The sequence below is a fragment of the Euleptes europaea genome, chromosome 1 (assembly GCF_029931775.1).
Source record: "Euleptes europaea isolate rEulEur1 chromosome 1, rEulEur1.hap1, whole genome shotgun sequence".
NCBI lineage: Eukaryota > Metazoa > Chordata > Lepidosauria > Squamata > Sphaerodactylidae > Euleptes > Euleptes europaea.
Window position 1 is genome coordinate 182,127,668 of NC_079312.1, and position 24,498 is coordinate 182,152,165.

General features: G+C 48.9%; 1 protein-coding gene across 2 annotated transcripts in view; it reads left to right on the top strand.

Annotated features, from left to right (window-relative positions):
- VAV1 (vav guanine nucleotide exchange factor 1) overlaps nt 1-24,064 on the top strand; it is a 39,770-nt gene extending 15,706 nt beyond the window's left edge. The window contains exons 7-27 of one of the 2 annotated variants that reach the window (XM_056855560.1): nt 710-778; nt 2,671-2,774; nt 3,674-3,773; nt 4,393-4,488; nt 5,370-5,438; nt 6,233-6,319; nt 7,579-7,664; nt 7,977-8,109; nt 8,323-8,432; nt 11,097-11,198; nt 12,050-12,147; nt 12,599-12,618; nt 13,545-13,590; nt 15,363-15,499; nt 16,649-16,714; nt 17,397-17,428; nt 18,677-18,793; nt 20,279-20,366; nt 21,692-21,810; nt 23,277-23,424; nt 23,964-24,064. In XM_056855560.1, the coding sequence (XP_056711538.1) occupies nt 710-778; nt 2,671-2,774; nt 3,674-3,773; nt 4,393-4,488; nt 5,370-5,438; nt 6,233-6,319; nt 7,579-7,664; nt 7,977-8,109; nt 8,323-8,432; nt 11,097-11,198; nt 12,050-12,147; nt 12,599-12,618; nt 13,545-13,590; nt 15,363-15,499; nt 16,649-16,714; nt 17,397-17,428; nt 18,677-18,793; nt 20,279-20,366; nt 21,692-21,810; nt 23,277-23,424; nt 23,964-24,017 (1,881 nt within the window). In that variant the 3' untranslated portion in view covers nt 24,018-24,064. The remainder of the gene's footprint in view (nt 1-709; nt 779-2,670; nt 2,775-3,673; nt 3,774-4,392; nt 4,489-5,369; nt 5,439-6,232; nt 6,320-7,578; nt 7,665-7,976; nt 8,110-8,322; nt 8,433-11,096; nt 11,199-12,049; nt 12,148-12,598; nt 12,619-13,544; nt 13,591-15,362; nt 15,500-16,648; nt 16,715-17,396; nt 17,429-18,676; nt 18,794-20,278; nt 20,367-21,691; nt 21,811-23,276; nt 23,425-23,963) is intronic. The other variant, XM_056855569.1, reaches the window with a different exon arrangement.
- The last annotated feature ends 434 nt before the right edge of the window (nt 24,065-24,498 follow it).

Here is a 24,498-nt window from a genome sequence, read left to right on the forward strand (position 1 = left end):
CATCTAGTCCAACCCCCTGCACAAGGCAGGAAATTCACAACTACCTCCCCCCACACACACCCAGCGACCCCCTACTCCATGCCCAGAAGATGGCCAAGGTGCCCTCCCTCTCATGATCTGCCTAAGGTCACAGAATCAGCATTGCTGACAGATGGCCATCTAGCCTCTGCTTAAAAACCTCCAGGGAAGGAGCGCTTACCACCTCCCGAGGAAGCCTGTTCCACTGAGGAACTGCTCTAACTGTTAGGAAATTCTTCCCAATGTCTAGACGAAAACTCTTTTGATTTAATTTCAACCCGTTGGTTCTGGTCCGACCTTCTGGAGCAACAGAAAACTACTCGGCACCCTCCTCTATATGACAGCCCCTCAAGTACTTGAAGGTGGTTATCATATCCCCTCTCAGTCTTCTCCTCTCCAGGCTAAACATACCCAGCTCCTTCAACCTTTCCTCGTAGGACTTGGTCTCCAGACCCCTCACCATCATGACTTCCTCCTCCTCCATATGACTTCTGGGTGACCCAGCTTCACTTGGCTTCGTGTGGCTCCCTTTGGGAAGATGGGTTGGGGGAGCAGAAGCCAGAGACCATTTCTCCAGGCCTTTCCGGGTCCCTCCTTAGCACTTGTGGGGGTTCCCTGCCATTGCTAATGGACACTCCTGGCCTGGCCCCTTGAGCTGTGCTTGTGACTGGATCCTTTCCCTTCTTTCCAGCATTTCATGAGACCTCTGCAGCAGTTCTTGAGGCCGCAGGACCTGGAGAATGTTTTTATTAATGTTGAGGTAGGTTGCTTCCATGCTGCCAGCTGCCTTGGCTTTGAGCATTCCTTCTCAGAGGGCTGGCATGGCGTAATTGTTAAGAGTGGTGAACCAGGACCTGGGAGACCCAGGTTCAAACTCCAGCTTTGTCGTGGAAGCTTGCTGTAGTCTGAAGATCAGTGGTAATTCAAGGAGGTCTCCAGGCCCTACCTGGAGGTTGGCAACTGAACTGCTCGTCTGTGCCGAGTAGACCAGATTCTGTGACTGTACTAATCTCCCAACAGCTCAGCACTCTGCTCTGCTTTGCTTGCGGTCTGGACTTCCTTCCTCTGCTGAGTCCCCCAGGGTGCATGAATGCAAGAGAGAGGCAGAGAGAAAGATTGGCTCCCTCCTCAGTTTTACAGTCAGAATGATTCATCTGCGAGGAAAGCCACTGGGTCTGGCAGGGTTCCAGTTAGTGGCAGGTGGGCTTGGAACACCTGAACACCTGAAGCTGCCTTATACTGAATCAGACCCTTGGGCCATAAAAATCAATATTGTCTACTCAGACCGGCAGGGGCTCTCCAGGGTCTCAGGCAGAAAAGGGTCTTTCACATCACCTACCTGCCTAGTCCCTTTAACTGGAGATGTCGGGGATTGAACCTGGGACTTTCTTCATGCCAGCTAAGCAGAGGCTCTCCCAATGAGCCACAGTCCCTCCCCAAAGAGGATATTGGGGTGTTGTAAATGCTGAATCTACACACATGAACATCGAAGCTGCCTTATACTGAATCAGACCCTCGGTCCATCAAAGTCAGTGGTGTCTACTCAGACTGGCAGTGGTTCTTAGGCAGAAGTCTTTCACATCACCTCCTTGCTTAATCCCTTTAACTGGAGATGCCGGGAACTGAACCTGGGACCTTCTGCATGCCAAGCAGATGCTCTGTCACTGAGCCACGGCCCCACTCCATGGCTCTCCAGGGTCTCAGGCAGAGGTCTTTCACATCACCTACTTGCCTGGTCCCTTTAACTGGAGATGCCGGGGATTGAACCTGGACCCTTCTGCATGCCAAGCAGAGGCTCCACCACATGCCGAGCAGAGGCTCCACCAGTGACTGTTCTTGCTGGGCAGGTTTGGTGGTCAGTTTATTTTTCTCACGGAGAAATGGACAACGATCCCCCCCCCCCCCGGCAAACATTTGATGTCATGGAATGTGCAGCTCTTTTGCAGAGTATTTTGCCAGGTAGCAGAGGAAGTCTAACGTTGACCTCAAGGCCCCGATCCCAGCCCATGCCTCAGGATCCTTTCATTCCTTGTCTGATCAGGAGAGCCGTCTGTACAAGATTGTGGCCGGGACCTCCAGAGCTCTGAAAACAATGTCTGCTCCCCTGGCTATTAAAGTTGTTTGTGTTTCAATCTTATTTCTATTTATGTTTATTTATTCATTCATTTATACCTAGGGTTGCCAACCTCCAGGGAGTAGCTGGAGATCTCCCGCTATTACAACTGATCTCCAGCCAATAGAGATCAGTTCCTCTGGAGAAAATGGCCCTTTTGCCAATTGGACTCTATAGCATTGAAGTCCCTCCCCTCCCCAAACCCCGCCCACCTCAGGCTCTACCCCCCCCAAATCTGCAGGTATTTCCCAACCCAGATCTGGCAACCCTATTTATACCCTACCTTTCCCCTCTATGGGGACCCAAAGTGGCTAACATCATTCTCCCCTCCTCCATTTTATCCTCACAACCACCCTGTGAGGTAGGTTAGGCGGAGAGCGTGTGACTGGCCCAAGGTCACCCAGCCAGCTTCCTTGGCAGGTGGGATTCAAACCTGGGTCTCCCAGATCCTAATCTGACACTTTAACCACTATACCACGCTGTCTCTTATTCTTACGCTGATGTCTGATTCATTTTGCTTCCTCCTCGGCCCCCTCCAGGAACTCCTGAAGATTCATCGGTGCTTCCTGGTGGATCTGAAGAACGCTTTGTCTTTTACCAACTCCCAGAACCTCTATCAGGTGTTCATCAAGTACAAGGAGAAGTGAGTCCCTCTGACACATCTTCTTTCCCATAGTGCATTGGATGTCCGGCATTTGGAGCTCTGCCTGTTGCCCCAATCCTACACCCTCCCCCATATGTGTGTGAATCTGTAGGCTTGTCTGTGCAAACAGGAATCTCAAGCTCTTGATTGCGCTTATAACACTTAGACGTATGCAGACTCATTGTCCTCATCCTAAAATATTAGGGTTGCCAGGTCCCTCTTCACCACCGGTGGGAGATTTTGGGGGTGGAGCCTAAGGAGGGCGTGGTTTGGAGAGGGGAGGGACTTCAACGCCATAATGCCCAATGGCCAAAGCGGCCATTTCCTCCAGGTGAGCTGATCTCTATCGGCTGGAGATCAGTTGTAATAGCAGGAGATCTCCAGCTACTACCTGGAGGTTGGCAACCCTATAAAATATGGTTACCCAGTGATTAGGGCCAGGACTGTGAAAATGCTTCAAAACGTTCTTTATGTGGCAGGGCACAGAAATCAGGTATATGGTCTATGTCTAGTCCAGCATCCCGTCTCGCACAGGGGCCAACCAGCTCTTCTGGAGGTCCAGCAACAGGTTGTAGAGGCTGAGGGCTTCCCCTGATAAGAACCTCAGAAGAGCCCTGTTGGATCAGACCAATGAGGGTCCATCCAGTCCAGCTTCCCGTTTCACACAGGGGCCAACCAGTTCCTCTAAAGGGCCAACAAAAGGGCACACAGAGACCTTCCCCTGATGCTGCCTCCTGGCACTGACGGGATTTCAGAGGTTGACTACCTCTGAACATAGAGGTCCCCTTCAGTCACCATGCCTAGTAGCCATTGGTGGGCCTCTCTCCTCCAAGAGTCTGTCTTAGATAGAGGCCACAGTTCAAGCCTCGTTCTACCAGCTTCCTTGTCCTCACCTGTAGGTTCTTGCTGTATGGCCGGTACTGCAGCCAGGTGGAAGCTGCCACGAAGCACCTCGACCAGGTGACCAGTGCCAGTGTGGACGTGCGCATGAAGCTGGAGGTGAGGGCCACTCTGCTCTGTCATTGACCCGCTGGCCAGCCCCCATCTACAAGCTCTCCTCTTTGGAGATCCCTGTTGTGGGGGTGGTTTTTATCTAGGTGGTGGAAAGGGCCATCCAGTCACAACCGACTTACGGCAAACCTTCACTGGGTTTTCAAGGCAAGAGATGAACAGAGGTGGTTAGCCACTGCCTGCCTCTGCGCAGCAACCCTGGACTTCCTTTAAGGTCTCCCATTCAAGTACTAACCAGGGCCAACCCTGCTTAGCTTCCAAGAGCTGACAAAATCGGGCTAGCCTGGGCAAGACACAAATAGAGGTGGTTTGCCATCGCCTGCCTCTGTGTGGGGAGTGGAGGGATCTCAACAGGGTGTGATGCCATTGAACCCAGCCGCCAAAACTGTCATCGACTGGTCCCTGCAGTCTGCAGATCAGTAGAAACGTCAGATCTCCAGGTCCCACCTGGAGGTTGGCAACCCTAGCAGAAGGGGAGGCAGCGGTCGCAAAGACTCTGCAGGGAGGAATGCACTTTTTTGCAACTTCACACACACACACGCACATACACACACACACCATGTTCAGGTCCTAACTCCCCAGCTCTACTCTGGTTTCTGCCTTTCAGGAATGTTCCCAACGAGCCAACAATGGACGCTTCAGCCTGCGCGACCTCCTGATGGTGCCCATGCAGCGGGTGCTGAAGTACCATTTGCTGCTGCAGGTATCCCCCCTCTTGCCATTTGGGGAAGGGAGGCGAGAATGTGGCCCTGAAGACATAGAATCATAGAGTTGGAAGGGACCACCAGGGTCATCTAGTCCAACCCCCTGCACGATGCAGGACATTCACAACTACCTTCCCCCCCACCCACACACCAGTGACCCCTACTCCATGCTCAGAAGATGGCCAAGGTGCCCTTCCTCTCATCATCTGCCTAAGGTCATAGAATCAGCATTGCTGATAGATGGCCATCTAGCCTCTGCTTAAAAACCTCCAGGGAAGGAGCGCTCACCACCTCCCGAGGAAGCGTGTCCCACTGAGGAACCGCTCTAACTGTTAGGAAACTCTTCCTAATGTCTAGACATAAACTCTTTTGATTTAATTTCAACCCGCTGGTTCTGGTCCGACCTTCTGGAGCAACAGAAAACAACTCAGCACCCTCCTCTCTACGACAGCCCTTCAAGTACATGAGTCGATGCTCACGTGTGCAGCTCTCGTTCCCTTCAGTTCCGCTCGCCCTGGGGAAATTCCCCATCCATTGCCCGGATGCCAGGGTGAGAGGGGCAGAGAGGAAGCAACGGAGGAAGGCAGCGGGGTGTGTGTGTGTCTTAGGCAGGGCTTCCCTGTCTGTGTGGCTTTTCCCTTCCCTCCTGTAGACGATGAGTCTCCTCCAGCATCCCTTCCTCTTTGTGCTGAGAGAAACCATAATTCTGCGTAGGACTCAGCAGTTCTTTCTGGCAAAAAAAATTTTTCCCCATGTTCTGGTTTTGGATCACAACGGCGATGCTGAGCCAGCCATATTAGCAAAGCGGAAGACCCCACACACACCACCACCAAATGCAGAAGCAGGCTAATTTCTCTCTGTTGCCTCCCCCCCGCCCCAGGAGCTGATCAAATACACCATGGAGCCGACTGAGAAAGAGAACCTCCGGCAGGCGCTGGATGATATGCGGGTGAGATGGGACAGCGTGGTGTCGTGGTTAAGAGCAGTGGTTAGGAGCGGTGGACTCTGATCTGGAGAACCAGGTTTGATTCCCCCACTCCTCTTCCACATGAGCGGCAGAGGCTAATCTGGTGAACTGGATTTGTTTCCTCACTCCTACCCATGAAGCCTGCTGGGTGACCTTGGGCTGGTCACAGCTCTCTCAGCCCCACCTACCTCACAGGGTGTCTGTTGTGGGGAAGGTGACTATAAGCCGGTTTGAGTCTCCCTTAAGTGGTAGAGAAAGTCGGCATATAAAAACCAACTCTTCTTCTTCTTCTACAGGCCAGGCATGGGCAGAGGGCCAGTTTTCTCCTACCTTGAAATTGATCAGGGCCAATTTACACCTTACAAAGTCCACCTGGTTGCAAGGAGGTGGATTTTTGGGTTAGACGTGCACCCTGCAGTGCTGTGCTGGTATCTTAATTCACAGGAGAGTGGAGACCTGGATTGGATCAGGACCCACAAAGGGAGAGGGACTTAAGTCTGCCCTCCTGTTCCATTTTCAGAACCAGAAATGGTTCCCGGGAACTGCTGTTTGTCCCGTTAGGGAAATTTACATGTACTGATTTGAAAAGGAGACGGGGAGAGACAAAATTTGACTGGCCAGCATGTCAGTAAAGCGGCTCTAACACGGGTAAACAATCCAAGCACTAAATTACTTACTTTTTAAAGCTCTCATCTCTGATATTTGGCAACTATGCCAGCATTCACTGGTTCTTCTCACAATGGAAAAAAGGGGTTTCCTTCATTTCTCTGTGCCAGGATTTGGCTCAATGTGTGAACGAAGTCAAGAGGGACAATGAAACACTGAAACAGATCACGAATTTCCAGCTGTCCATAGAGAACTTGGTGAGTCGCTTGGGAATACATGCATTTTAATACTTTGAGGGGAGGTGTAATTTTTTTGCTTTTAAAGTTGCTCTCAAGCAACTGCCTATCTAATACTGATCACCCAGCTATAGCCTTAAGCAGAAAATGAAGGAATAAAAATGCCTTAAAGGTAAAGGTAGTCCCCTGTGCAAGCACTGGGTCATTTCTGACCCATGTGGTGACATCACATCCCAGTGTTTACTGGGCAGACTTTATTTACTGGGTGGTTTGCCAATGCCTTTCCCAGTCGTCTACACTTTACCCCCCCCCCGCCCCCCCAGCAAGCTGGGTACTTATTTACTGACCTTGGAAGGATGGGAGGCTGAGTCAACCTGGAGCCGGCTACCTGAAACCGACTTCCGTGGGGATCGAACTCAGGTCATGAGCAGAGCTTTTGACTGCAGTGCAGCAGCTGACCACTCTGCACCACGGGGCCCTTACTTAGCATTATTTTTTAAAATTTAATTATTGCCCCTGTAAATTTTGCCACAGACAGAGTAACAGAATCATGTGTATCTGATAATAGCCACGTCTCCTGGGCCCTCGTACTGCCAGGTGCCTTGTTGGACATTTCTATATTTTTAAATAAAGGAGTAATTAAACTGGCCCTCAGCTCATTAAATATAGGACGCTCCATGATCGTATATGCTCGATAGTTTCAACTTTGTCATGTGAGCATCTACATGTTCTATTTGAGTATGGCAATTTTTTATATCTGCCCTCCAAAACCGCCAAAGGAAGAGCATTCATTCTTGCCAAACTAAAAGCTCTTTTGAGCTTTGGTATTGTCAGGCGGTAAAAAATACTTTGGCAGTTGGCTTGGAAGGGTAATACCCAAAAAGGAAGCCGAGCATACCTTATGGGCCCTAACAGATATACTGTTAAGAGTCCAGTTCCTTTACTTGATCCAGACCTGATCTCTTGTAAGCAAAGCTGCCAGTGTGGTGTAGTGGTTAAGAGTGGTGGTCTGGAGCAGTGGACTCTGATCTGGAGAACCGGGTTTGATTCCCCCACTCCTCCACGTGAGCGGCGGAGGCTAATCTGGTGAACTGGATTTGTTTCCCCACTCCTACACATGAAGCCAGCTGGGTGACCTTGGGCTAGTCACAGCTCTCTCAGCCCCACCTACCTCACAGGGTGTCTGTTGTGGGGAGGGGAAGGGGATTGTAAGCCGGTTTGATTCTACCTTAAGTGGTAGAGAAAGTCGGCATATGAAAACCAACTCTTCTTCTTCCTAGACCCAGTCCTTGGCTCACTTTGGCAGGCCGAAAATCGACGGAGAGATCAAGGTCGTGGGTGGAGAGAAACGCTCCAAGATGGACAGGTGACAACTTGCAGAGCTCATAGAGGAAATGGGAGTGAAGGAGAGGCTTGATGCCAGAGTTGCCAACTGTCCGGGTGGGGGCTGGGGACCTCCCAGAATTAACACTGATCTCCAGAAAAGAGAAAGCACCCTCTGAGGCCCCTCCCCAAGTTCCACCCCCCAGATTGCCAGGAAATTCCTAACCTGGAGGTGGCAACCCTAGCATGAAGCCATCTCTTCTTCTGGTGGCGGAGATGGTGGAGGAAGAGTCAGAAGGGTGGTCTTTCTCCGGCTCAGCTTCGGAGCCGTTTCTCAAGCGAACCTTCCCTTCAGGTACGCTTTCCTCCTGGACAAGGCTCTCTTAATCTGCAAGCGGAAAGGGGACTCATTTGAAATGAAGAAATTTGTTGACTTGCACAATTACCAAGTCCGGGATGACTCTTCTGGTGAGAAAGACAACAAGAAGGTAACGTTTCGGTACACCTTGTCCAAGGAGAGGTTTGGGAGGCCAGCGGGAGTGGGGAGTTCCCTCCCGGGATTAGGTCCCCCCAAATCTGTTTTTCTAATCCGTTTGGTGCCGGTCTCTTCCCAGGGAAGTCTGCAGACAGAAGGTATGGGGTGCGGATGAATCACACCGAGTTCAGATTCTGATGGGTTATTCTCTCTTATTTCTTGGCAGTGGTGTCATATGTTTGTCCTGGTGGATTCTTATGGCCCCTCGGGCTACGAACTGTACTTCAAGACACGGGAGCTTAAGAAGAAGTGGCTGGAACAGTTTGAAATGGCTCTGTAAGTCTCTTGAACCTTTGTATGCTTTTACTTACAACCCCAGTCCTTGGGAACCGATCCTTGTTTGGCAGATGCCAAATATTCCGGTCGCTGGAATATTTCCCTTATGGTTGTGTAACGCGCAGCTGTCATGGGGATGCTTTGGAGACTGACCAGGGCCCGTGGGTTCCACGCTGCCCACCGACACCTTTCCTGATGCCCAGGTGTTTTTTGAAAGTGGGCAGGGCCAGGTGGGGTTTTCACGCAGCAGGGCTTCTTATTAGCCACTGGAGAATTGATCGGCTGGGCAGATTTTTAAAAAGGTTGCTTCGGCAGCCGCTGCCGCCACAGCACAAGGATCTTCATGAGTCGGTTTCAGGTACTTTCTCCCAGTGCTGAGGCTGCTGGTTTCGGTGGCGTTGGGGTCAGGCCTCTCAGTTGCATTATTTCATTCCCCGACAGAACTGAAACTTACGAGCCAAATACAAAGGCATTCAGGAAGTCACACTTCTTCCCCCCCCTCCATACTTCTTGCAGTTCTGCCCTTTAATTTCCTAACCTCATTGCATCTGACGCTTATTTTTTTTCTGTTTTAATTGAATGGTAAATAGCACTAAGAGAGCCAGTGTGGTGTAGTGGTTAAGAGCGGTGGAGTCTGATCTGGAGAATCGGGTTTGATTCCCCCACTCCTCCTCTACATGAGCGGTGGACGCTAATCTGGTGAACAGGGCCAGGAGCTGGGAGGGTCAGGGTCGAGTCCTTACAGATGTGGGAAGGCGACAGAGGCAGCTCACCAGGACTCCTGGGTTCCAGCGTGGTGTAGTGGTTAAGAGCGGTGGTGTGGAGCAGTGGACTCTGATCTGGAGAACCGGGTTTGATTCCCCACTCCGCCACATGAAGCCAGCTGGGTGACCTTGGGGTAGTCACAGTTCTCTCCGAACTCTCTCAGCCCCACCTACTTCACAGGGCGTCTGTTGCTAAGAGGGGAAGGGAAGGTGATTTTAAGCCGGTACGATTCTTCCTTAAGTGGTAGAGAAAGTCAGCATGTAAAAACCAATTTCTTTCCTTCAGGCAGCCTTTTAAGGGGACATGTGTTGGCCATGTTTCCTGCTTGCAGCCGCGGCTTTTTAAACATCATGGGGAATGAGCCAGGGCTGTCTTAACAGCCTTCTAGCCCCCCGGGCAAAGCAGTGCCCTGGGGCCCCCACCTACTCAACCACTCACAGGAATAAAAATGTAAATGGATGATAAAATTAAAGATATATTTATTGATACTTCCAACAAAATCAGTGTTCAAACATTTTTAAAAAACATGCTGTACAGCAAAGACTAATCAACACAAACAATATAGCATGTGCCTTGTAAAACACAAAAATTTCAACATGTAAATGATATCCAATTGGTAAACCAATAAGAAATATTTATAGTTTAGTGTAGTATTTATTTATTCATTGACAGCAAGTCACAGCATACATAGATTAGCTTGGGGCCCTGGAGTGGCCCACCTAGCAAGTCTTATTAAAAGACGATAACATGGATGACCCAGGACCGCAACCACATTGATACAATAACATTGTCTGAATTCTCTTTAATGGACAAATCGTGGCAATTTCAAACAAAAAAGTTAGGCCATTTACGCAGGGTCGATTTTGATCCTCTCTCAAAGCTCCTTTTTTAAATCCGACCTTTGAAATGCCTATTCACAGTCCCAATGCAAGAGGAGAAAGTCAAACAAATTCCACTCCCCACTCACCTCCTCCTTCAATTGCATAGCCATTAGCTGTGTCGTTTGCATAGCTAACCTGCGACTGTGATTCTTCATGCTTCCTTGAATGGATGCTTCGAGGCCGGGGCGGAGCAAATAAAAAAAAGGTCGCATTAAAGGGGCTCTTGAGAAATGCGAAGCAGGTACGCGCCGGCTTCGCAGTCACTTCTGGGATGAAGGCTCAGCGTGAAGAACTCAAAAAAATATGCAGGGCACTCAGCCTGGAACGTGCTGTTAATTACCAAGCATAAACAGCCTTAGTGTGGAAGCATCTTCAACTACCCATTATGTCATCAGTTTCTTTCTTTTCAGCCCAGTATCTACTTTCTCCCACTTCCTTTAGCCATTCTGCCTCGTGACCAGTTCCCCAGCATTCCTCTACTTCCTCCGGTTTCCTTGACTACTGCTGCACCTTTCCTCCTATAACTGTGCAATAAAAAGGGCAAGAGACCTCCTTTACAAAAAATAAAACCTGGAAACTGGTAGATCATGGCACTAGATCATTATACCATTATTGCGCTATAGCGATCTGTCAATTCCTGCTTTTTAAAAAAACACAAGCCTTCTGTTGTGGGGCACTTACCATCCTGGGTCAGAATTCCAAACGTGCCAACCGGCTGCACAAGGTTGGGGATCCCTGTTTTAGTGTATTGGTACTTGTTAGCAGAAAGAATGATAATGTGGAAAAGGTTCATGTGGTGCTTCAGATGAAGTGTGAACAAGAAATCTTGGAGGGTCAAGGGACTTTTTCCTGGAGAAGCTGAAAAATAATCCAAAACATGAGCTTAATATTAAGGTCACCACCAATTTGTCCATTGGAGAAAATATACCAACAGCACTGGTGGGCAGGCGGAAGCATCCCGTTTTCCTGACTTCCTCCCTGTATCTTGCTGACTGTCTGTTCTCACTCCTTGGCTCAGTTCGAATATCTACCCTGAAAATGCCGCTGCCAATGGACATCAGTTCCACATGCACTCCTTTGAGGAGACCACCACCTGCAAGGCCTGCCAGATGCTGCTCAGGTATGCATGCCGCGCCTCTGCAGTCCACTGAAGGGGCAGAGTAACAGTCGCCATAAGAGAGCAGCCAGTTGTAGGTGATTATACTGGTTAGGAAAGGATGAATATGTTTCTTGGACTGAGACTTAACACAGGCTTATCTGCAGGAACTGGGAAATAAAGCCACCAGTTTACATTCCAAAGAGAAAGTGAGAAATGTCCCATGTTCAGAAAAACCGCAGAATCCCCAGATCCAACTGTGGTTCTTGACAAGGGGAGTTTTGACTCTTGAAAGCTCATACCCTGAGAATCTGGTTGGCCTCTGAAGTGCCAACAACAGAAGGGGGGGAAACTTAACCCTAAACACTCCGGAATTAAGTACCCTAAGGTCAAGAACAAACATACATAAGATTGTTATACTGACATATATTTGCATATTGCATTCTGGATTTTAATGGATTTAGACCACTGAAGGAGGCCACATGGCCAAAATGGGTTTGTGTAAGTGTGCCTCCAGTTTATCCAAAACAACAGCCAGTGTGGCTGTAGTGGTTAAGAGTGGTGGACTCTTATCCGGAGAACCGAGTTCGATTCCCCACTCCTCCACCTGAAGCCAACTGGGTGACCTTGGGCTACTCACAGTTCTCTCTGAACTTTCTCAGTCCCACCTACCTTGCAAAGTTTCTGTTGTGGGGAGAGGAAGGGAAGGCAATTGTAAGCCGCTCTGAGACTCCTTAAAGGCAGAGAAAAGCAGGGTATAAACAACAACTCTTCTTCTTCTCCTTCTCCTTCTCCTTCTCCTTCTCCTTCTCCTTCTCCTTCTCCTTCTCCTTCTCCTCCTCCTCCTCCTTCTCTCTTTCTCCACCTACACGCAGGGGCACTTTCTACCAGGGCTACCGCTGCAGCAAATGTCGGTCGGCGGCGCACAAGGAATGTCTCGATCGGGTGTCACCCTGTGGAAAAGCCAGCTCAGGTGGGTCCCTCAGCATCCAAGGGTGGTGGACGTGTCTCCTGGGGGTGGGAAAGGCTGCAGCTCCATTGTGATGATCTACAGCCCATAATCTGGCAGATTCCCTTTGGAGCAGCCCAAGGGCTAGAGATGAGTCTCCGGGCATCTGTGGGGATGCAGGAAAAGCTGGGGTTTGGGGGTGCTTTCGCTGTGAACATAAGAATGCCCTGTCAAAGTCAACCCTCCCCAAATCCTGGATGGCCTTTCCAAAGTGTGTGGGGCCAGGAGGTGGCAAGGGGCAAGAGCAGAGTGGCTAACGATGCCCCCACCACACACCAGTCCATTCACACCAGTCCACCCCATTCTGGTGGCTGTGAGAATCGGGTCTGAGTCGTTGCAGCAGGCGCGGCGAATCTCCATGCTCTCTCTTCACCCATCGTGACTGAAACCTTTTCTCCTTTTCTCTTTATTGCAGAGTCTGGGTCTACGAAAAAGGTAAACAAAAGGAGAAATGCGAGTTTTCTTTTACAACAAATGTTGAAATATTGTTGATGGGGTTCAGTTGAACAGCGGTGGCGGGGGGGAGCACAGAGGGACACCTAGATTTGGCAAACGTGTTTCCCAAACAGCGTTGCCAGTTAAGGATATTGGGGGGGGGGGATTTGCAAGATAGAGGCTGCTTCCCCATGGATGATTTACTCTGCCCCCCTGTTCTCAGACTGCAGTGAGGGGGGGGGTTTCGGCGTATTCCCACAACATGCTCTGCCTCCATCTATCCTTCTGTCATTTTGTCACTTTCCCTTCTTTGCCCTGATGTTTCCAGAACCTGCTTTGGTTTCATCTTTCCAGAAACTTTAGCCCTCATACAGATGGCGATGGGGAGGTGCAGATTTCCAAACTTCCACACCTACAGCCAGTGCAATTTCCTCCCCCCCCCCAATCCCCTCACATCTAATATTCCCCTCCTTGGGGAGGAACTTCAATGCTATAGAGACCATTTGCCAAAGCAGCCATTTTCTCCAGATGAACTGACCTTTATTGGCTGAAGATCAGTTGTCATAGCAGGAGATCTCCAGCCACCACCTGGAGTTTGGCAACCCTAGTAATGCTGATTGATTGCCAGTCTGGGGTCAGGCCTAATTAACCAGGGATCATGGAGGTTTTTTGCCTTCCTCTGGGCATAGAGCAGAGGTCACTGGGGTGTGTGTGGGCGGGGAGGTAGTTGTGAATTTCTTGCATTGTACAGGGGATTGACTAGATGACCCTTGAGGTCCCTTCCAGCTCTATACTTTTATGTTGTGTAGGGAAAACATGCAAGGCATGTTTCATTTGATATAACTTCCTGAAACCTGGGGTTTAACATTGCAACTACTTGCTACATGCTTCTTACCCAAACTAGATTCTCTGTGTTCTCTTTGCAGAATAAACACAACCGGAATACACAGGACAGAAAAAACCCTGAACTGGGTGAGTTGTAGTTGGTAGCTCACTCTCATGTTTCCTAGGTGGCATGGCTGGTAACAAGAGGGCGCCCACTCCCCGTGGGCTGAATTGTTACCATGGGTGGAAGGAGATGGGTATCTTAGAGACTGGTCCATGTGAATGGGCTGAATTTCTCAATGGATTCCAACTTGGCAATAGGCTAGCCTGTGAATGAGGAACCAAGTTTCTTTCCACTGCCTCTTGCATCTAAGAGCTGTTGACTTAGATTTTATGCCTGGCGTAAAAAGATGTGGCCAGTCTGGGCAACAACCAACAACAGAAGAAGAAGAGTTGGTTTTTATATGCTGACTTTCTCTACCAGCCCAAGGTCACCCAGCTGGCTTCATGCGTAGGAGTGGAGAAACAAACCCGGTTCACCAGATTAGCCTCCACTGCTCATGTGGAGGAGTGGGGAATCAAACCCGGTTCTCCAGATCAGAGTCCACTGCTCCAAACCACTGCTCTTAACCACTAGCCAAGGGATCTTTGACTAAAGCAGACATCCCCAAACTTTTAGCACCTATGGGTATCTTTGGAGTTCTCACACAGGATAGGAGGCACAACCACAAACCCCCTGATTGGCCAACGGTGGGAAAGATGGAATTCCCTGGTCCTGGGAATGTTTCCAAATAGAGAAAGAGAGGAGAGGTCTTCAGGGAGGGAAGACGGGTGTTGGTGGCAGTGACCTGGCTGAGCTCGGATCTGTGGCAGGACATTTCATAATGCAAACCAGATCTCTCTGGTCTAGGAGCCTGTTAGTGGGAAGTGCTAATAGGGGCTTTGTTGGGGGTGGACAGTGCAGTGTAAGATTTTCAAGGCAGGGGACAGATGTTGTTTGCCATTGCCTGCCTCTGCAATAACAACCCCACTCTTCCTCGGTGGTCTCCTATCCAAGTACTAGCCAGGGCTGACCCTCCTTAGGTTCCAAGATCTGACCAGATTGGGCTAGCCTGGGCCATCCAGGTCAAGATAATAGGGGCTTTAGCCTTATCCATTATCTTGAATAAGAGGAGAAGACTGAGAGGGGATACGATAACCATCTTCAAGTACTTGAAGGGCTGTCATATAGAGAGGATGGTGCCGAGTTGTTTTCAGTTGCCCCAGAAGGTCAGACCAGAACCAACTGGTTAAAATTAAATCATAAAAGTTTCTGTCTAAACATTAGGAAGAACTTTTTAACAGAGGAACAGGCTTCCTCGGGAGGTGGTGAGCTCTCCATCCCTGGAAGTTTTTAAGCAGAGGCAAGATGTGAACCTTGCCACGGGCATCCTGTTCTTCCTCGTTACTTAGAAAAGCTCACACATAACTTGCTGCATCCAAGTTTACCTCAAACTCTAGGGCTGTGTATGTTTGATAATTAGCAGTGTGTTCCAGGCTGAAGTGCCCCGCATATTTTTTTTGAGTTTTTCGCTGTGAACCATCATTTTGACGTCACTGCAAAGCTGGTGCATACCTGCTTCGCATTTCTAAGAGCCCCTTTAACGCGACCTTTTGTATTTGCTCCATCCCTGCCTCAAAGCATTTACTGAAGGAACCATGAAAAATCACAGCCCAGGCTTAGCTATGTAAACGACCAATGCTAATGGCTATGCAAACGAAGAAGCAGGCAAGTGGGGGGCGTGGAATTTGTTTGACTTTCTTCTCTTGCATCCACACAGTGAATAGTCATTTTAAAGGGCGGATTTAAAAAAGCATCCTTGAGCGAGCATCAAAATCCACCCTGCATAAATGGCCTACAGCTTTTCTTTGCTTTCCAGGGCTGCCCAAGTTGGAAGCCTGCCAGGGATATTTCGGCATGCCTCCCCCACCCATGGCGTTTGGTGCCCCGCTGAAGCTCAGCGTAGGAGATATTGTGGAAGTAACCAAAGCTGAGGCAGAGCAGCTGTGGTGGCAGGCAAGTATTTTCTTTTTTACTTATTTACGTTATTTATATAGTCCCCCTTTCTCCCAGGGACTGAAGGCAGATTACACGGAGTGAATCAATACAGTCAACAAAATGGGGCGTTCAATAACAATGCATTAGGATTATAGAAGTCTGGAACCAACCAGAAATCTAACAGATAGAACTGAAGCATAGCAGAAGTATTAACATGAGACATGAAGCAGTGCAAAAATCCTACTTAACAGTAAACTCTACACATCTGTATAGACAAAGAAGAAGAAGAAGAGGAGGAGGAGTTGGTTTTTATATGCCGACTTTCTCTACCACTTAAGGGAGACTCAAACCAGCTTAGTCACCTTCCCTTCCCCTCCCCACAACACCCCTGTGAGGTAGGTGGGGCTGAGAGAGCTCAAACAGAGCTGTGACTAGCCCAAGATCACCCATAAGGCTTCACATGGAGGAGCGGGGAAACAAATCCAGTTCGCCAGATTAGCCTCCGCCGCTCATGTGGAGGAGTGGGAAATCAAACCCGGTTCTCCAGATCAGAGTCCTCTGCTCCAAACCACCGCTCTTAACCACAACACCAGAAGAAGAGTTGGTTTTTGTATGCCAACTTTCTCTACCACTTAAGGAAGTATCAAACCTGCTTACAATCCCCTTCCCTTCCCCTCTCCACAACAGACGCTTTGTGAGGTAGGTGGGGCTGAGAGAGTTCAGAGAGAACTGTGACTAGCCCACACTCATGATCATTTGTCCAAGTAAGTTTGTGAACCATTGTGATCGATGGAAGAGGCCCAAACTCTGGTCGTTGCCAGGTGGGCCATCCTGGCTGGTGGGATGACTGACAGATGGTTGCCCGATGACCGTAATTGGCACACAGGAGACGGTCCTTCAAATCCTCTACTGGCATATTTTCTGCATCACCTGAAGATGTGTGTGTGTGTGTGTGTTGAAATGCAAATTAACATTTCTTGAAATGCAAACTAACACACACAAAGCTCCTCTTCAATTCGATCACAATACCGTTCAGCACTCTTCCAGAATAGAGTTGTATAATAGCTCCAGCCCCTCCTCTCCGAAAACATGAAAATGCTAAATTATCTCCAAAGGTCTCCTGTCCTGTCTGTGTCTGATGTTTTGACTTTTGCTTCCTCCCTGCAGGGCAGGAACACGTCCAGCAACGAGTCAGGATGGTTTCCTTGCAAGAAAGTGAAGCCGTATGTCTGTGTGAGTAGCGCTACTCTGGTGGGAGGGTTGATTTGAGCATGTGCTTGGCTGAGTGCATTCACATGTATGCGTGTTCCTTAATCAAGGGATCCCCGCAAGCAGCTTGGGTGGCTCTTTTGGGACCGCAGAAGGATTGGCTGCTTAATCCTGCTGTAGACTCAATAAAGGAAGCGGCTGGGACTCCAGTTCGCAAGGCCTGAGCGAGGCAGTTAATGTTAAGATGCTTTGGAGGACATTGATTCATAGGGTTGCCAGAAGTCGGAAGCAACTTGACAGCACATAACACATAGATATGGCTTTGGTGTTGTGTGATGTAGCCACCTGTCATTGTTTCAGGAAGGAAGAAGAGGGAAAGTTCACTCAGGCCCCAAGGAAGAGTTTGGTAGCCCAACGGCCACTATGCTTTGCCTTTGGCAAATCAGAGAGAATCTCCCTTGAAGTCACTTATATGATGGAGCATGCTGGAGAACCATCGGTCTTCTGCCTGAAAGTCCATGGGATTGTAGCCATCTCGTGCTCTGCGCAGGATCGCAGCCTTTGCACTCTGGACAAAGTCCCAGCCTTGTCATTTGTACCACCAAAACTTCCCCTCTCTGTTTTTAAAAAGAAACATTGGGGTGGGGGGGAAGAAATACCCCAAGCCGGCACTTTCTTTATATATATGATTTCTTTCTCCTCCCAGACTCCTCCTCCAGATCTGTCTGTCTTCCTCTGGTAAGTAATTGCATAGAATTAATGGTTTGTTCACCACCTCCTAGCAGTACAGTGGGTATTTCTTTGAAAAATTAATTAGAACACAAACTTAAAGGGGATGAATGTCAGGCAAGGCCATCCTGGGCTGCTTCCACATGGGGGGGGGAGGCACCCCCATTGCAGAAGCAGCAATTAATATCGTGGGAGTAGGTGGGAACTGCCACACTGGAGCAGACACATTTATGTAATGACTGTTGTGTAGTAGACCCCCCCCCCATAACCTGGCAACCCTCCTTCCCCCCCCCCACTTGGGAAAAATACGGATGGAGCCACATGAGTCCTGCTTAAATTAGGCACACAGTGTTGAGTGTGGATAATACAGTAGGGAGTTTCCACTCTTTGCACAGAGGAAAATCCTTGTTTGGAAGCAACCCCAAGTGTTACACAACTTGGCTCTTAGCTTTCAGCGTGTGTGTGTGTGCATAGTGCCATCAAGTTGCAATCGACTTCTGGCCACCCCAGCAAGGGGCTTTCAAGGCAAGCGAGAAGCAGAGGGGTTTTGCTATCGCCTTCCTCTGCAGAGCCTTCCTTGGAGGTCTCCCTTCCAAGCACTGACCCCGCTTGGCTTCCCAGATCTGAGATTGGGCTGTGCCCTCCCGCCTTTCCTCCCTTTCATCTTTGGTAGTGGTGATAAATATTATGGGGTACAGAGACACCCAGTGACTAAATGTCACATTGCAAGTTATGGATGCTTCTTCTTGTACAGAAGTTCCAGGGAGCTGCGTCAGCCCGAAGAAAAATCCTAAAACAAATCCATGTAATACCAGTGATTAAGGCTAACAAGCACGACACACACAAAAAAATAGTGTGCAAGGCTTTCGAGTTCTCCAAAACCATCCCTCAGACTAGACATGAAAAACCAAAAAGGGAAGGGAGATGTTTTAGGCCCTGATCTTGAGGCCATGAGTTTGTTTCTGTTTGAGCGTCACACGGACCTGAGAAGCGCTACGACTCAAGGTGACGGTGGAAACAGGCACGGAAGGTGGTGAGGACAATTACAACCTCTGCTGTGAATGTAAAGATGAGTAGTTAAACACCCAGTGGAGCACTAGATCCCTGCAAAGTCTCCAAAAGTGGAAGAAAACCTAGTAGTCCTTCTAGGAACAATGTCAGGGATTAATTTTATTTGACAGGCCAGGTGAAGAAGAGTCAGTAGGAGCCCAAGTGGATGGCATTACCTGGAGACCACGGTCTTTTCTCTTTGTACAGGTATGCAGGGCCCATGGAGCGGGCAGAAGCGGAACTGATCCTGGCCAATCGTTCAGACGGGACTTTCCTGGTGCGGCAGAGAATCAAGGATGCAGCTGAATTTGCCATCAGCATCAAGTAAACCTAACTCTTCCCACAATTGCACCCTCATTAAGTAAGCTGAGGCAGAACATAAGAAAAGCCCTGCTGGATCAGACCCAGGCCCATCAAGTCCAGCAGTCTGTTCACACAGGGGCCCACCAGGCGCCTCTAGGAAGCCCCCCAAACCAGACGACTGCAGCAGCATTTATCCTGCCTGTGTTCCACAGCAGCTAACATAATAGGCAGTATGGAATAGGGTTTGTATTTGAAAACTCAGGGTAGATAGGGCTGCCAGCCTCCAGGTGGTGGCAGGAGATCTCCCGCTATTACAACTGATCTCCAGGCAACAGAGATCAGCTCACCTGGAGAAAATGGCCACCTTTGGCCATTGGAGTCTATGGCATTGAAGTCCCTCCCCTTCTCAAACCCCGCCCTCCTCAGGCTCCACCCCCAAAATATCCACGTATTTCCCAACCCGGAGCTGGCAACTCTAAGGGTAGAGTACCTGTTTTGTTTGTTTAAAGGACCTCAGGTTCCAGGTCTACGGTGTGCCAACTCTGGGTTGGGCAGTTCCTGGAGATCTGGGGAGTGGCGCCTGGAAAGCACGGGGTTTGGGGAGGGACCTCAGTGGGGTATAATGCCATAGAGCCCCACCCTCCAAAGCAGCCATTTTCTCCAGAGAAATGAAGCTCTGTAGTCTGGAGATGAGTTGTAATTTTGGAGGGGCTCCAGGCCCCACCTGGAGGTTGGCAACTTGGAAAGGTCTAGATTTTGGAGAGCCACTGCCAGTCATAGAAGTCAAAGGTAGAGAGACCTGACTCAGTATTAGGCAGCATCATGATCAGAGGAGCATGCCTATTATATTGGGTGCTGTGGACCACAGATAGGATGCTGCTGCTGCAGTCGCCTTGTTTGGGGGCTTCCTAGAGGCACCTGGTTGGCCACTGTGTGGACAGACTGCTGGACTTGATGGGCCTTGTTCTGATCCAGCAGAACTTTCCTTATGTTCTTATGTTGTATCATACATAGCAGCCGTGGCTGAGCTGGGCAGTTATTAAGAAAGATATTCCGGCCATCAATGGGAAGGATAGTAAGTTCCATTGCAGTTATTTAAATAGACTACCTTATCAGGTTGAAGGGTCATCTGTAGCAGAAGATCAACTAGTCCTTTAAGTAGGGTTACCACCCTCCAGGTGGGGCCTGGAGATCTCCTGGAATTTCAGGTTGATCTCCAGACTACAGATATCTGCTCCCCTGGTGGAAAGTGGCTGATTTGGAGGGTGGACTCTGTGGCACAGTGGACAATTCTGATTTAAAATGACAACATACCCGCCGCCACAGATATTCTTTTCAAATGCACAGGGTGCCAGTCTTAGCCCTGCTTTCTGTCTCTCACTATGAAGCCGTGGGTTTTCCAGGTGAGGACATGGGTCTGTTTTTTTCAAATGGTTAAAACTGCCCTGCAAACAACAATAATTGGAAACCATTACTCCAACAGCCTTCTGAATTTCTGCCCCCCAGGTTCAACAATGAAGTCAAGCATATCAAAATCCTGACAGCGGAGGGTTTGTATCGCATCACGGACAAGAAGGTCTTTAAGGGACTGACGGTAAGAATTGGTGTGTCTTCCTGTCTCCCCCAAGCTGTTATGACCATTGAAGAAAAATATGGGTTAGGAGCTTGGGGGGGGGGGGAAGGGAAGCAAGACAAAAAGCATGAGAGAAAGAGGGAGGCGGAAGAATGCAGTCCTGTCTCTTGAGTTGCAGACTTTGAGGATGGAAGATCTGGGGGTGGTTTCCCACCCATCCGGGGATGGAGGGAATCCCAGGATCTTTTCCTTGGCAGTGAGGAAAAAAACTGCTTTGGTGTGGGCAATTCTGACCAAAGTGTCCAGTGACCGCCCCTCCCACGGTTCTTCTTCTGCTCAAACCGGCAGCCTCTGCTGGCAGCTTTTCAGAAAAGAAGAGGGGGAAAGTTGGGAAATTGCTTGTAGGCGTGTAATTTCTTGTGAGAATCAGTTCGTGTTGCGGCTCTCACGTTTCATGGTAGCCAGGAAACTTCAACTGGCCCGCGTCCGTCCTTTCCCCATCTGTGCTGTATGAATTGCAAAGTGGAAATCACGAAATGCTTGTGAGATCCACAGATCTGCTTGTGATGACAGATCTCAATGAAAGTGCAGTCCGTAAATCCACTCTCTACGTTACAGGGAAAGTAAAAGCAAGGCTCCTACAGCTTTCTGCCCCACTTTTATGCCTGAGGAGGGCAGGATTTGGGGAGGGGAGGGACTTCAATGCCATAGAGTCCAATTGCCAAAGCGGCCATTTCCTCCAGGGGAACTGTCATGCAGAGATCAGTTGTAATAGCAGGAGATCTCCAGCTAGTACCTGGAGGTTGGCAACCCTAGCTGTGGTGGCAGTTCTAACCACTACACCACACTAGCCATACATGAACCATCTTGGGAATCCCCTCTGCCAATGGGAATTGGAGTTTGGAGTTCAAGTGGAGACGTTTGCAGAAAATCCCACCTAGGCTTGCCAGGTTACTTAGATTGGGGGCAATTGCCCACCAATCCATTTCCCGGCTTGGGAGCGGGGATCGCATGCTTGCACGGTTGCGCTGACGTGATCGCATCACTTCCGGTTTACACCCGGAAGCGCCGCATCGCAACGAGCTTTTTACCACTCAACCCCCTGCCTCAGCTCCGCCCCAAAAACCTCCTGCCGGAAGAGAGGGGAGAACGGATTCCATTTTGCAGGGCTGCCAGGTAGTTCTAGTACCTGCCTTGCATTTCATGTTTTTCTCTCTCAAATGAATGAGCTGAGCCTTGCCCAACCACACCTGAATCAGAGGGCGGTGCAGCCTTCTGCTCCACTCTCGTTGGGATATTGTGCAACCTCTGCATGAAGACGCCCTTCTCCTTTTCCCCCCCTCTAGGAGCTGGTGGAGTTCTACCGGCAGAATTCCCTGAAGGATTGCTTCAAGAGCCTCGACACGGTGCTGCAGTTCTCTTTCCAAGAGCCGGAGAGCAGAACAGTGCCCAAGCCGGCAGGTGCGTGACCTGGGCCTCGGCTCCACAGTTTCAAGACTCAGGGCAGATGGGCAGGCAACAGCAATCACGGGAGCAAAGCAGGCCAGCTCTGCTGCTTTGACATTATTCCCAGGTGGAGACTACATAGGTTCATGGTGCACGGCTAAGCACAGTCATATCCTTCTAAAGTCCATTGAAGTTAGGGTTGCCAACCTCCAGGTAGTACATATATACAGAAAAAACACCACTATACACCTGAATGTGATCAATTATATAATTTCAAAAAGGTGATTTATAATTCCATGGTGGGATAACAGAATCACAAAGTTGGAAGGGACCACCAGGGTCATCTCCTCCAACCCCCTGAACAATGCAGGAAATTCACAACTACCTACTCCCTACTCCCCCAGTGACCCCTACTCCACGCCCGGAAGATAGCCAAGATGCCCTCCCTATCATGTTCTGCCTTTATACATAACATCCAGCATAAAAGTCAAACACATACAAAAGCAAACCATTGAAATATCCAGAAACTGGGGTGGGGAGTGAAAGGAGAGGAAGAAGAAGATTTTGTTTTTATACCCCAATTTTCTCTACCTTAAGGAGTCTCCCCACAACAGGCACCTTGTGAGGTAGGTGGGGCTGACACAGTTCAGAGAGAACTGTGACTAGCCCAAGGTCACCCAGCAGGCTTCATGTGGAGGAGTGGGGAATCGAACCCGGTTCTCCAGATTAGAGTCTGCTGCTCTTAACCACTATGCCACGCTGGCTCTCAAAGGAAGGCCTTTGCTGCATTGGGTATATGGCAAATCCCCATGTTCCTCTCCATCCATAATATGCCTGTGTCGTTTTCTTGTTAGCAGCAATATATGAACATGGTTGAACTGATAAAAATACAAAATATATTTCTACAAAATGTTATACAGTCTTTAGTCAAAGAGGAACACAGGTAATCATACATCAGGTAAAGATATCAAAAAAGGACAAAGGTCTTAAACTCTTTGTTCAGTGTGCTTATAGCATTCTTCACCTAGTACCTCAACTAGACCATATTACTTCACCTGATGATTTCCCCATCTGATATTTCCAGTAGATTCCAACTGGACAAGAATACATTAAGAAGGTTTCAGCTTGTTAGCTACATGCACACAGAACAAAGAGTTTAAGACCTTTGTCCTTTTTTTGATCTCTTTACCTGATGTCTTATTACCTGTGTTCCTCTTTGACTAAAAACTGTATAACATTTTGTAGAAATATACTTTGTATTTTTAACAGTTCAACCATGTTTATACATAGCTGCTAACATCAACAATCTGTTGTTATTGGTAAAAATAATAATAAAACTACATATAGATATATGGAAATTGTATTAAAAATTGGTATTCACATTCAGTGTAATGGGGACCACATTACGGTATGCTGTTTATCTTTGATAGGTTTGGCACCCGCATGCCCCATTTTTATATTTGTATCGTTTTTCTTGGCAGGGAGAAGCCTGAAGTACTTCGGTTCCGCCAAGGCTCGCTACAATTACTCTGCCCGAGATCGTACAGAGTTGTCCCTCAAAGAAGGAGACATCATCAAGATCCTGAACAAGAAAGGGCATCCCGGATGGTGGAGGGGGGAGATCTACGGCCGGGTAAGCACCTGCCCTCCCATGCAAGTCTGGGCTGCGTGGACACATTTCCTGGCACCCGCCAAGTATCTTTACAAAGTGGGCAGGGCAACACGGGATCTTTTCCCAGCCAGGCTTCTGATTGGCCATTGGAGATTTGGTTAGCTGTGCAGGGTTTTTTTAAGGTTGCTTTGACAGCAGCGGTAGCTCTTTGGTGACATTTTGTGGCCGCGCCCACTTTGCCGTGTCAGGTTGGGGAGCCCTGAATTCACCTATGCCATAATATCTCTGTTGCCACTGTGTGATCAGGGCAGGTGCTAAAAAGAGGCACACCTTCCTTGAGGTTAGGTTGCCGTTGCAAATTGCAGGATCCTGAGCGGAAGGGGCAACCCCTCGCATCTGCCAACAATTCTGTTTATTGGACTGTCAGACAAGATTTGCAGTTGCATCAACAAAACTGCTTTAGGCGTCTTGAAGTACGCACACGAGGTTTCTCTCTGAGAAATGTTCTCTTCTGGGAAGATACTCATAATTCTTTGCTTTGTTGTGTTTTTTTTCTACAGGTTGGCTGGTTCCCAGCAAATTACGTGGAGGAGGATTATTCAGAGTATTGCTGAGGACATCGGCTGCATTGAAAAGTGCGCTGCCTCCTGGAATAGCCGACAGAATCAGCTGCTCTTTACCTCCAGGAGCTATTTTTGTGCAGAAACTACTGTTATTTATGAACTCTCATTGGTCCTTGCTCTGCCTCTCATCGTTTTCTCTCATTCGTTGTGTCAAATAAATGGAGTGGAATAAGAGCATGGCTGTGAATATATCTCTGTCCGTTCCAAACGGCAAACTTCCCCTAGCCAAGAAGGTCAAAATTATACTCATTAAAAAAAAAACACAGTACAAAGAAATCCTCACAATTGCTCGTAGTTGGTTGGTCCAGGGCTGCTTCCCTACCAGGGTGATTTTGGTTGCTGGTGTGATTCTGTGTGAAATTGTCATTGCAGTGAAGATTCCAGACAGCTCAGGTTGGGGACCCCTGAGCTGTTTTCTGTCAGTTTTTAGCAGTGGTTTCCCCTTCTCACCACATGTGCATTGAAGCTCACA